Source organism: Saccopteryx leptura, chromosome 4 (genome assembly GCF_036850995.1).
Source record: "Saccopteryx leptura isolate mSacLep1 chromosome 4, mSacLep1_pri_phased_curated, whole genome shotgun sequence".
NCBI classification, from domain to species: Eukaryota; Metazoa; Chordata; class Mammalia; order Chiroptera; family Emballonuridae; genus Saccopteryx; species Saccopteryx leptura.
The window spans coordinates 50,275,110-50,287,244 of NC_089506.1; the positions used below are offsets into that span (position 1 = coordinate 50,275,110).

Consider the following 12,135-nt stretch of genomic DNA (forward strand, 5'->3'; position numbering starts at 1 on the left):
TCTCCTGGCCCACATTCAAGACCAAAGAGTTTTATGGCCTCTGACTACAGTTTTCACCTAATTTGTGGAAGGCCAGGCGTTCGGAGACTAGCTCCTTTATGGCTGTCCGGATATAGCTGCCTTATGTATCAGAATCTTTTGCAGATTATTTTTACAAGACGGTCTCTTAGGCTCAGGTTTCTGCTCAGAAACTATTTATGAGATAACTTTCCCACAAACTGTCTAAAAGTATGTGCTTCTGTCTGGGGACCACATGGACCTCTTGATAAGCAGATTGGGTGTATTGTGTCCCCCAGGACAGTGCATTTTGTATCTTGCTTTCTTTGCTGTAATTCTCCCTGAACGTGGGCCTGCTTTTCTTTTCCATTTGAAATTTCTTCTGTTCATCTAGCTCAGTGATTCTCAACCACTGGTCCGCGGCCTGGTGCCTGTCTGCCAGTTGAAAACCACTGGAAGCCTTCTTTCTGTTTCGATTTAAAGGATTTAGTAGTCGGCATTATAGAAAAGTTCTAGCCATACATGATCTTTTGTTTCTAGTTCTTAGCATAAATTTTTTAGATTTTTATTGATTTTTAGAGAGAGGAGAGAGAGAATGGGGAAGGGGCGGGAAGCAACTCATAGTTGCTTCTTGCATGTGCCTGGACCATGCAAGCCTGGGGTTTCAAACAGGTTGATGCTTTATCTATCCACTGTGCCACCACAGGTCAGGCCCTAGCATAATTTTTAGACCTAAAGCCTTATAAATTCAGAGTGGGGTCACTGCATCAGTGGCTCAGTGCTCTCTTGAGAAGCTACATGCTAGAACGTCACCCAAGCTACAGGACCCTCTTGCCTCCCTGGTCGGTGGTTCATTAACCTGTACCTTGTCAAGCGGCCTCTACCACAGGGTCCGCCCCTGCAACTTAGGAGTGTTGCAGATGTTTCCTCCTCTCTTCTGAGGATGCTCACTCAGGCCTCCTAGAATTCCCCTTGACTTGTGAAGGAAAAAGGCCTCATTATTTTAGTTGATTTTAGGGTAATATAGTGTGGAAAGTGCACCAGTTTCGTGAGTTAGGTGATCTGGGCTTCTAAGAAGCTACTGAATATTGAGCAAGTACTGTCAGAAATAGCTCAGTATAATGACACCAAAAATAATAACCACAACAAAAGCAGTTTGTTTGTTAGTACCTGTTGTTTAGCAGGTACCATCCAAGGAGCTTTCCTTGTGTTCCTGTTTTATCTTTTCAACACTCTAAGAAGTAAGTAGTGTTACCCCATTTTACAAATGTGGAAACAGGCTGAGTGGCTCAGTAACTTGCTAGTAATTTGGCAGAGCTGAGGTCTGAACTTAGTTTAGACTGCGAAGTGCTTATGGCCCCCTAGAAACCATAGTTTTGGGCAAATGATTTTAGTATGTATTTGGAAGGACAGTATTGAATAACTGTCCCATAGCTTATTTGGGGGATGTATCTAGTGTCTTAATCTATCCAGGTCACGTATAACCACTGCCCCAGATGAAATTTGCAAAATCACGGCAAAGCAGCTGTTTGTTGGTGTATACTGGGTTGCAGTGTTTTAGGCCTTGGCTGTATTTTCCCTGTGTCCATGTAACGCTCTGAATGCGGGCTGGGTTTTTATTTCAGTTTTTTTGGGGTACGCCTGAGACTACTTTCTAAGGAAGTTTGTGTGTTGCCTGGAGACATACCTCTCACCTTTGTGCTGGGTTAGGTCAGCAAGATTATAAGATACGTTCTTTAGTGGTCGATCATAATCTTGAGGGGAAAACAACCTATAAAATGTTAATACAGTTTTGAACCTGTGGTATCAAAATGTGCTTTGGGGAAAAGGACGCTGCAGCTGCTGCCGTTGCTCATGGGAGTTGTCAGGTTTGAGTGGATCTGAAACAGCAAGCGGGAGTTTTTCACCTGTAACAGTGAAATAAGAGTGGCCTCTTTGAGGCAGAAGATAAGTTTAGGTTGGGCTTTTTTTGGGGAAGAATAGTTTTTGAATTTTAATAACTTTAGTTTTAAGTAGTTTGATGTGGAGTTGCCACACTGGTGGTAGTTCCTGGGTGCCCTTCCTGCATGATAGCACCTGCCTTCCCCTGCAGTACTGTAAGACTAGGAAATGCGTGTTGGCGTGCTGTTAACGCAGTGCAGACTTACATTCAGGTGCCACTGGGTTCGGCATGTGCTTTTTTTTTTTTTTTGGCTTATAGTTTTGTGGTTCCATCACCGTAGAGAATCTCCATGTGTTACTCTTAACCCATCACTCCTTTCCCTCACCCTACCCCTAGCAGCCACACCTTTGTTCTCCGTCACTCCAATTCTGTCACTTCAAAAATTTTCTATAAATGCAATCACACTGTATGCAACCCTTGATACTTCACACAGTGTTAAGCAGTTAGGTGGCCGGACGGTAAGTTGGCAGGGGAGTAGGGGCAGAAAGTGGGGCTAGATAGGAGCTGTGGGGTGTAGATTCACAAGTGCTTGTGATGTCAGTCTTGAGATGATGTGTTTCTGGTTATTTTAAGCAGTGAAGGAAAACCATGTATTTTGAGGAAGCTGAACTGTGTCCGTAGGGTGTAGGGAAGTCTTGGAGTCCATTGGAGGCTCAGCTGCTGTGGGCGAGGGAGGGCCAGTGTTGGAGGTCAGGAGGGGTGTGGCAGGGGGGCTGTGTGGAGGGACATTTTGGAAGAATGACGGGTACAGTTTGAATGTAGGTCCTGTCGCTGCAGGGACAGTGAGGTATAGGAGTAGGTATTAGAACACACAGCATACTTAGTTCCTTCTTCTTTTCATGAAAAACAAAGTGAAAAGCTTGGCTTTACCCCAAAGTGGTGTAGTGTGGTGTGACGATGCAAGTGTACATCTAAAACGAAGTAACGTTGAAAGTTGATTAGTAATGCCAAATGCAGTTTTCATTGCCAGAAACAATCAAAAGAAAACAGTAATAGCTATTCACGTTTAAAAATATAAAATATGTTAAGTCATCATGGAACTATTTTAATGAATTCTCTCAAGGGATTATGAAATACAGTGAATTCTCATAAAAGCCTGAGCTCCAGAACAACAGAGCTTTGAAATTTGTCTGCGGCTTGGAGTGTGGGGAGCAGGATGTTACACCGTGGACTTGCTCTTCAGGGGAGCCCTGAAAGGCTGGGTGTGGGCGGCTTACCCCCACTGGGCTGTGTGGCAGTGTGGCAGCTGCTTGTGTTGTGCACACGGTTGTTTATTTCCCACAGCTGGGGCTTCTAGGTGATCCCAGGCTCCCACAGCTGGGGCTTCTGGGTGGTCCTAGGCTTTGGGGTTGTTGGTTGCCCCACAACTTCTGTAGTAATCTGAGAAGCTTCTGCAGAACCGTTGGTTGCAGGTTTGCCTGGTGGTCTTTTCCTGGGTTTTGGTTCTTCCCACAATCCTCAAGCTTAGTGAAGGTTTTCCTGGGCTTGCCAGGGAAGGGGCTCAGGAGCAGTTTCTGAGGCCAGACTTGTTTGTGCCTAGGCCTGTTGTTCTGGGAGTTTTTGTCTTCTACTAATTTTGGTCAGTTTTTAAGGATCCTGACTGAAATATGATTAGGTTTAACAAATGTCCTGGTTTTCCTAGATTTTGTAATTAAAAACAAGCAAGACAAAGTATGAGTGTGTAGGAAGGCCCAGAATTTAGCCGACTTAAGTTTAAAGAGTCAGATGGCCCAGTGTTGTCGTGGTAAGTGGTTTAAAAAGACAAGAAAATAAAGCCATCAGAAGTAGGGAAACCAAGTGACATTTTTCTAAGGTTTTCTCATAACCATGAGGCTCCTCTAGATTAGAAGTCGAGCTCTTTCTTAACATATGGTAAAGGTTTTGAGGGAGCCGGGGAGTTCTGATGAGAGCAGAGGCCTTCTGTTGCTGACACTGCACTGCTGTACAAGAGGCCATGGCTGGGAGGCGCTAGATTCCCCACTCCAGTTGCATTTGCCAATCTAGAGAGAGACTTACTTCTATTCTTATTTCTCTGTCCCCTCAACTCTTTCCTCAGAGGTGGAAACAAAGCTGTATGGATGTTGAGCAGCTTATGGGGTCACTAAAGGAAGTATATAAATAAAATTCAGACCTTTATCATGAGAAGTCTGTCCTTTTTTTTTTTTTTTTAATTAAAAATATTTATTGGCCCTGTCTGGTTGGCTCAGTGGTAGAGCATCAGCCTGGCATGTGAAGTCCCGGGTTTGATTCCCGGCCAGGGCACACAGAAGCACCCATCTAATTCTCCACCCCTTCCTCTCTTCTTTCTCTCTATCTCTCCCTTCCCCTACTGCAGCCAAGGCTCCATTGAAGCAAAGTTGGCCCGGGCATTGAAGATGGTTCCATGGCCTTCGCTTGATGTGCTAGAATGGCTCTGTTTGCAATGGAGCAATGGCCCAGATGGGCAGAGCACTACCCTCTAGTGGGCATGCTGGGTGAATCCTGGTCAGGCGCATGCAGGAGTCTGTCTCTCTGCCTCCCCGCTTCTCACTTCAGAAAAAAAAATTACTGATTTTAGTGAGAGAAAAAGAGAGTGAGAGTGAGAGAGAGAGAGAGAGAGAGAGAGAGGAACATTGATCTGTCCTGTATGTGCTCTGACAGGGTACTGAGCTGGCCAACCCCTGTTCTTCAGGACAATGCTCTAACCCAGGGGTCCCCAAACTTTTTACACAGGGGGCCAGTTCACTGTCCCTCAGACCACTGGAGGGCCGGACTATAAAAAAACTATGAACAAATCCCTATGCATACTGCACATATTTTATTTTAAAGTAAAAAAAACGGGAACAAATACAATATTTAAAATAAAGAACAAGTAAATTTAAATCAACAAACTGACCAGTATTTCAATGGGAACTATGCTCCTCTCACTGACCACCAATGAAAGAGGTGCCCCTTCCGGAAGTGCGGTGGGGGCCGGATAAACGGCCTCAGGGGGCTGCATGCGGCCGCGGGCTGTAATTTGGGGGCCCCTGCTCTAACCAATTGAGCTACCCGGCCAGACCTTTCTTCCTTTGCCTTAGGATGATCTCCTAGCTCAGCTGTGGGAATGGGAAGTTGCACTGGGCATTGATATTTTTGAGCAAGGAGTGAGATGTTAATGTGCAGGCAGCACCCAGCCATCTCCCTCCCAGCTTCCCAGCCTCCCAGCCTCATTGCTGAAAGTAAGAAAGGGGCAGGTTGGGGGCGGGAGGGTCCTGACCTGCCTCTGGGTCCTGATTTAGCAGCCAAGCTTGCTGCCATTCAGGCACTTGGAATGGTGGACCGGGATGAGTGAGGTGAGGGGCCAGTAGGGTTTTCTAATTTGGGCTTAGTTTAGCATAAACCTTTCTGAAAAGATAATTCTCAAGATGGTTGGCAGAAAAGGTTGGTACCTTTTCTACAAAGACGTATACTTTTCTCAGAGAACAGATTCTGGCGGCAGAATGTTGAAGGTCCTTTTTTAAAAATAGGTCGTCATTGGCATTGATTTTCTTACGGCCATTGGGCTATACAGCATGGTAATGAGCTTATGCAGGAATTTCCAAAGGCAAAGGATCCTGCTTGTTTAGTGCCCCGCTGACACCAGTTTGGCAGATGATCCTCCCCTTGAGTATCATCTCCATCCTTGCCAGGGATCGGTTTTATCCTGGTAAGCAGTTGCTGACAGTGACAAAAAGCACGGACTGGCACACCACACTAGAGCAGATGTGAGACCAGGAAGCTGCTGCCAGCTTTTCAGGTGCAGACTCTGGAAGAAGGGCTTTGAGGAGGATAGTCAAGCAGTAGTGAAAACATCTGTTGCTAAACTCTGTTTTAGACCAGGCAGAAGGAAAAGCAGGCAGTTTATTAAACTGAAACCTGTCTAGAGTATGGAACAAACATTAGTCCGTCCCCCCCCCCCCCCCGTCACCTCCCCAAATGGACACTTTGCTCTTGCAGTGATCTCTGTTGAATCTGTTATGTATTGTTGTGTAATAATCACCCCAGAACTTCATGACCTGAAACAATAATCATTTAGTATTTGTCATGATTCCTCAGGTTGACCGGGGTGGAGATGGAGGGGTTCTGCACATCTTGCTTGGGCTCACTCATGTGCCTGTAGTCAGCTGGAGAGTTGCTGACCTGGGCTTAGCACGGATAGCTAGGAAGCTGGGCATCTCTCTCCGTGACTACGGAGAACCTGGGTGTGTCTAGTGCTTTAGTTCTCAAAGTGTTAGTCCCGAGGCCACTGGCAGCTATATCACCGTGACACTCTAGTTCTTGAGCCCCACCCCAAATTACTGAATCAGGAACTTCAGAGTGGGACCAGGCAGGCTGTGGTCTTAACAATCCTCCAGGTGATTCTGATGCTCCTAAGACTTGAAAATCACTGCTTCTGAGTGTTAAGGTTCTCAGCACTTCTTTCTTACCCTTACTACCATTCCCTCCTTCTAAGTTCTCTCTTTCTTTGAATTAGGATATTTGGTGTGTCTGCCCAGGATCCAGTTTGAGTCAGTGTAAGTCTGGGGTTTTCTTACCATCCTCTGTCGTGCCCAGGCACATTGGTACAGAGGTAAGATATGGTCCTCGAGCACCCTCAGCTTATAGTCTAGCAAAGATGTAGTGTGCTGTGGGACATCAGCCGGTTCAGCAGGGGAAATTATGAATTTAGTTGGTACATGTTGAGCTTGCAGTGTCCTTGTAGAAAGAGATCTCTAGCAAGTAATTTATTCTAGGAGTTAAAACACACAAGGCAGGCTGGAGCTAGCAATTTGAATGTCCTATATATGCCGTAATTCAAAACTGGTTTTCCTCAACGGTGATTATTCATCATAATCAACTGGGATCTTTTAGAACTGTGGATTATGCATCCTGCACCCTCCACGCCTGTGAGTGTTCTGGATCTCTAAATGTCTCGTGTTTCTGATACCCGGTCCCAAACCATGAAACTGTATGATAACTTGGGGAGAAGTAGAGAAAGAATAGGAGGCTAAGCCTTGAGGGGAACCGCCTGTGATTATGGGCTGACATGGGTCGAGTCTATGCATGAAAACTTGTGGAACTAGGGGGGCTGGAAGATGATTGGAGAGCAGTGCTGTAGATGCCAAGGGCCTGGAGAGTCACTAGTGGGAGGGCGTTCAAGGCGAGGATCAGCTGCACAGCACTCCATCAGTGGTGGCCAGAGCTGGAGCCAGACTGCGGTGCTGACCAGGGAGGGGCAGGCACTGGGCAGGTCTGGATGACTTTCAGGGAACTTCAAAGGGAGGAGAGAGAGAGAGAAAGAGAAAGAGGAGAGAAGGCAACCAGTGAAGTAAAAGCAAGGTGTGTTTTTTGTTGTTTTGTTTTTAAATGACAGAAAGTTGAGCATGCTTCCCAGGGCAGAGAGGCAGTAGAGAGAGGTAAATGCGAGAGGGTTATTGATGAAGCCGCGTCCTGGAGAAGAGAAGGATGGATTCAAAGCCCCAGCTTTTAGGATTGGCCTTAAAGAAAAGGAGGGCCACTCCCTTTCATCTTGAGGGGAAGGAGGTAAGAAAAGTGATAACAGAGTTTATAGCTGCTGCAGTTGGATGTGGTTTCTCCCATGTCCCTTTTTCCTGGTGACTCCAGGGTGCATTTCTCACTTATTGTGTTCATTTTTACCATAAGAGTTGGAAGGTTTTGTGAGTTTTACATTATTCCCTGTGCAGTCTCACAATGGGGCCTCTGGTGTTAGTGAGGCCACCATGATTGTTGTTTGGAAATGGGCCTGCTGGGTTTCAGCAGTTCTTTGCAGAGTGCTGCTTGGGACTCCCTGTGTTTCATCTTGGAAAACAAATTAGTGGTTAGTGCCTGGTTAAGTCCATAAAGCTCATTTAATTTACAATGCTGCCAAAAATTGCTGTCATTCTGAGTCTGAGACCCCCTATGGACCCCTCTTCTTCCCATGCCCATTGTTCTTCCTCCTTTTCAGTCCTCCTTTCTTTCTTATTCCTCTTCCCATAATATTTCCGTTTCCTTGAAGTAACAGACTTTGAGGGTTGGCCTGGCATCTTCTTGCTCGCCTGCAGTGTTTCTGAGGGAAGGTGTATCTGTACGGTTGGTGGCTCCTGGGGTCCTCTCTTACTCTGTGGGGTTGCACGCCAGTGCCATTGGCATTTGGGGCTGGACAGTTTCTTGTGTTGAGATGTGCAGCATCCCTGAGCTCTCCTTGCTAAATAGCAATATTGCCCCTCAGTTTGTGACAAACACCCTCTCATAGCATTTCCAGATGTCCCCTGGGGGTGACAGGTTACTTAAGGTCCAGAGCTCAGCTGTTCATACATCTCTGGTCAGGGACCTGTGTTAGGATGGGCATTAGAGTCTTTACAGTTGGAATCCTTGGAAATGTGTGCTGTGTGTGTTTTCAGTTAACCAGGTTGAGGGAGGGGCGGTAAGAGCTTTTAGAAGTTACTATTTCAAGGGCATGATGTTTGCATGACGAAAGAAAGTAGCTTGCTTTTTTCATTTCCTGGGATCTAGTTAAAATATTTGGTTAAACCAGGGCAGTGAGTGAAACACACGGCATAATATTTGTTGGATTTTAAAGTCATGGCCTATTGGAAACAATTAAGTTAGGGCATAAATATGCTTCTCACAAATATCAGGGGATATTTTATAGCTTTATATTCATTTTGAAATATCCCCTAATTTTTGTGAGCAGTATATATTTTTCTCCTGTTCCATGACATAGCTATTTAACCTATGTTTTCCCTTAAATTTAGAAAATTTAAGAGGGGAGGGTAGGGAGAAAGGTAGAGTTTTTGCATAGACAAGAGTGATTTTTCAATAAATCCTCCATATAATAACATAGTCAAATAAGTGTTTTGATTTTTATTTATTTTATACAAATGCTGGAGCCTTTCCCAGTTTCATAGTCTAATACAGACTTAGAAATCTTTTAAGTCTCAAATGTAAAGAACTGTGGTCCCAACCAGCTTGGTCCTTAAATGAGGAGGAGGATGGGTCAGTCCTTGAAAGACGATAGTCTCTGTGTTATAAATAAATACAAGGAAAAAATAGTCCCAGTACTGTGAGTTCCTGATGTTTCTTTTTTCTCTCTCCTACAGAACCTAAAAGCAGATCCAGAAGAGCTTTTTACAAAACTGGAGAAAATTGGAAAGGGCTCTTTTGGTGAGGTGTTCAAAGGCATTGACAATCGGACTCAGAAAGTGGTTGCCATAAAAATCATTGATCTGGAAGAAGCTGAAGATGAGATAGAGGACATTCAACAAGAAATCACAGTGCTGAGTCAGTGTGACAGTCCATATGTAACCAAATATTATGGATCCTATCTGAAGGTAAGGCTTAAAAATAAAAGCGTGATTTTCCATGATGCAGCGCTTGACTGAGACCTGAGCGGTGTATGTGAAGGACTTTAGTAAATTGCACAGCAGGTTTTCAAAGGAAGGAGAAATGTTTTGACCTTTGCAATCAAAAGAACTAGGCTTTGATAGTTTTATCTTAAATGTCACTATAGAAATATATTTTTGGTAAAAGAGTTTGATAATGAAATTCCCTCTCCAACAAGAAAGTATTTCTGAGTGAGAATACTTTTTAAAAAAAATTGTCATAAAAAATGCATTTCTTATTGTTATAACGATAACCATTAAACACCTAATTTTAACATGATTTATGATAACTCATGCCAGCCTAAGAATATTAGTCTTTATATTTCTGTTAACAAATATTGTTTTATTTAATGCTGTTTTTAAAAAACTGCTGCTGAGGATTGATTTAATGAGCAGTTGATATACATTTGACTTTTTTTGTGTGTGACAGAGACAGAGGTACAGATAGGGATAAGACAGACAGGAAGGGAGAGAGATAAGAAGCATCAGTTCTTCACTGCAGCACCTTAGTTGTTCATTGATTGCTTTCTTATATGTGCCTTGACTGGGGGGCTACAGTAGAGCGAGTAACCCTTTGCTCAAGCCAGTGACCTTTGGGGCTGAAGCCAGTGACCATGTGGTCATGTCTATGATCCCATGCTCAAACCAGTGACTCCGCACTCAAGCCAGTGACCCTGCGCTCAAGCCGGATGAGCCTATGCTCAAACCAGCAATCTCAGGGTTTCAAACCTGGGTCCTCTTTGTGTCCCAATCTGACACTCTGTTCACTGCGCCACCACCTGGTCAGGCTATATACATTTGACTTTTAAGAATTCTAGGTAAGTTAAATTATTGCTTAAATAAAATAGTAATTATAATTCAACACTACTCATTGTCCTTTATCTTCACCCAGTTTTTTAAGTGGAAAAGAACAGTATGGAACCTGCTGCTTGCAGTTTACTCTGTTCTCAAAGGGTTAGTGCGAGCTTTTATTTTGTGCAAATGTGATAATAAGGTATAAGTGGAAGGGTGGACATTTTGAGAACCATTGATGCACTAAAACGGTAAAGTAAAATAAAAACTGAGTGGCAATTCTGTTTCTTCATAGCCTAAAGGCTGGCAATATGTCATAGGTTAAATGGAGCATTTTGAAATGGAAAGTAATAGTTTTGGTGTCAGATGTCCTGGACTTGAATCTTGCTTGTTTAGGTGTGTGGCCTTGAGCAACTTTTTTATTTTAAATAACTTCCCTGCTTTCTCATTTATAAAATGGAAAATAAAGGAATATATCTCGTTGGAAAGATGAAGTAGAATTGCATGGAAGTACCTGGCATGTAGTAGCTACTTAATGAGTATTAATTTCCTTTCTTAATTGATTGAATGAATTTATACTTCATCTCTGAAAATACCTTGCAGTGAAGGAGATAGCTCACTGAGCTCAAAGCAAGGAGGAAGAAGTATGCCAACAATAACCAGGAGGATTGCTGTGGGGGTGCATCCTGCTTGGGTCTTGGCAGGGCAAAGAGGGAAGCACTGTATGTTTTGTCTCAGGATCCAAGAGAACCTGCATGTGAATTCCATATATATGGGAGAGCAGAGGTCTTGATATTTAATTTCTATTGAGAAAAAACAAACATTTGAAGAAACCCAACTTGAACTCTGCCTACTGTATTGCTTAGTGTCCTCTATGAAGTGACTTCAAGTTTTCTAGTAAATTCAAAGTTGAGTTTCACATCGTATTCTAATGTTGTGCTTTAATATGAATTATGATATGTTTGTCAAAGAACGTGGAAGATCCTCACAAATTTTTGGTGATTTATGTCAGCTAATATTTACTATGGGAACTAAGGATCAGTTCAAAAGTATCATCTTCAGCTTCCCAGCAGAATTTTTCTGAATGCTGGAATAGATTGCTTTATTGTGGACATAGTGTTACCTTGACTGGACATATTTAGAGATTCCATCTGGTATGTTCTGTAATTGCCTGAGTCACTTATTGTAGAACATACATTTCAAGTCAACCTAACCTTGATCTAGAGTTGCTCAGTGAATTTATTTATTTTTTATAAAGATTTTATTTATTCATTATAGAGAGGGGAGAGAGAGAGAGAGAGAAGGGGGGAGCAGAAAGCATCAACTCCCATATGTGCCTTGACCAGGCAAGCCCAGGGTTTTGAACCGGCAACCTCAGCGTTTCCAGGTTGACACTTTATCCACTGCACCACCACAGATCAGGCTCAGTGAATTTATTTAGTCAACATAATGTTAGTTGCTAGAATAACTCCCTATGTTTATAATAGCTCAAATATTATAGATGTTTATTTGCTGCTCATTGATAGCCCTGATTTGTGGGCAGTTTTCCTCCAAAAAATGCTTGAGAAGCCCAAGTTCTTTCTACCTTCTTGCTCTTCCTTCCATCTTCCACACATGCTCTGCTTGTCTACTGTAAGTCATCATGGGGAGCAAAAAAGTGGCTGCTCCTGTGGGAAGTTTTCACGTGCCCAGGCCTACACACAGAGAATAGTATTTCTTTCTGCCTGCCTTGCCCTGGCCAGAACTCAGTCACACGACCACACCTACCTCAGGAGGCTGGAAAATGTCATCTAATCGTGCGCTTCATGGAAGAGGAAATGGGCTTGGTGCTCAGCTTTCCTTTCCAAAGCCCCTTACTATGTAAAGGAAGTGAAATAACTCATGCAGTGATTTTCTCCACTGACTGTCTTTAGGTAGGATGAAAATTTTTGATAATTTTGTTTACAGTGTCTTGTATATTTTGCTAGGCAGATTTGTTCTTTAGAAAATTCAGTTGCCTCAAGAATGTCAGGAATAGTATCAGAATTGTGAACAGTTGCT

At 43.5% G+C, this 12,135-nt stretch overlaps 1 protein-coding gene across 1 annotated transcript in view; it reads left to right on the top strand.

Annotated features, from left to right (window-relative positions):
* STK24 (serine/threonine kinase 24) overlaps window positions 1-12,135 on the top strand; it is a 129,182-nt gene that overhangs the window by 43,146 nt on the left and 73,901 nt on the right. The window contains exon 2 of the mRNA XM_066380660.1: window positions 9,022-9,252. Coding sequence (XP_066236757.1) covers window positions 9,022-9,252 — 231 coding nt within the window. The remainder of the gene's footprint in view (window positions 1-9,021; window positions 9,253-12,135) is intronic.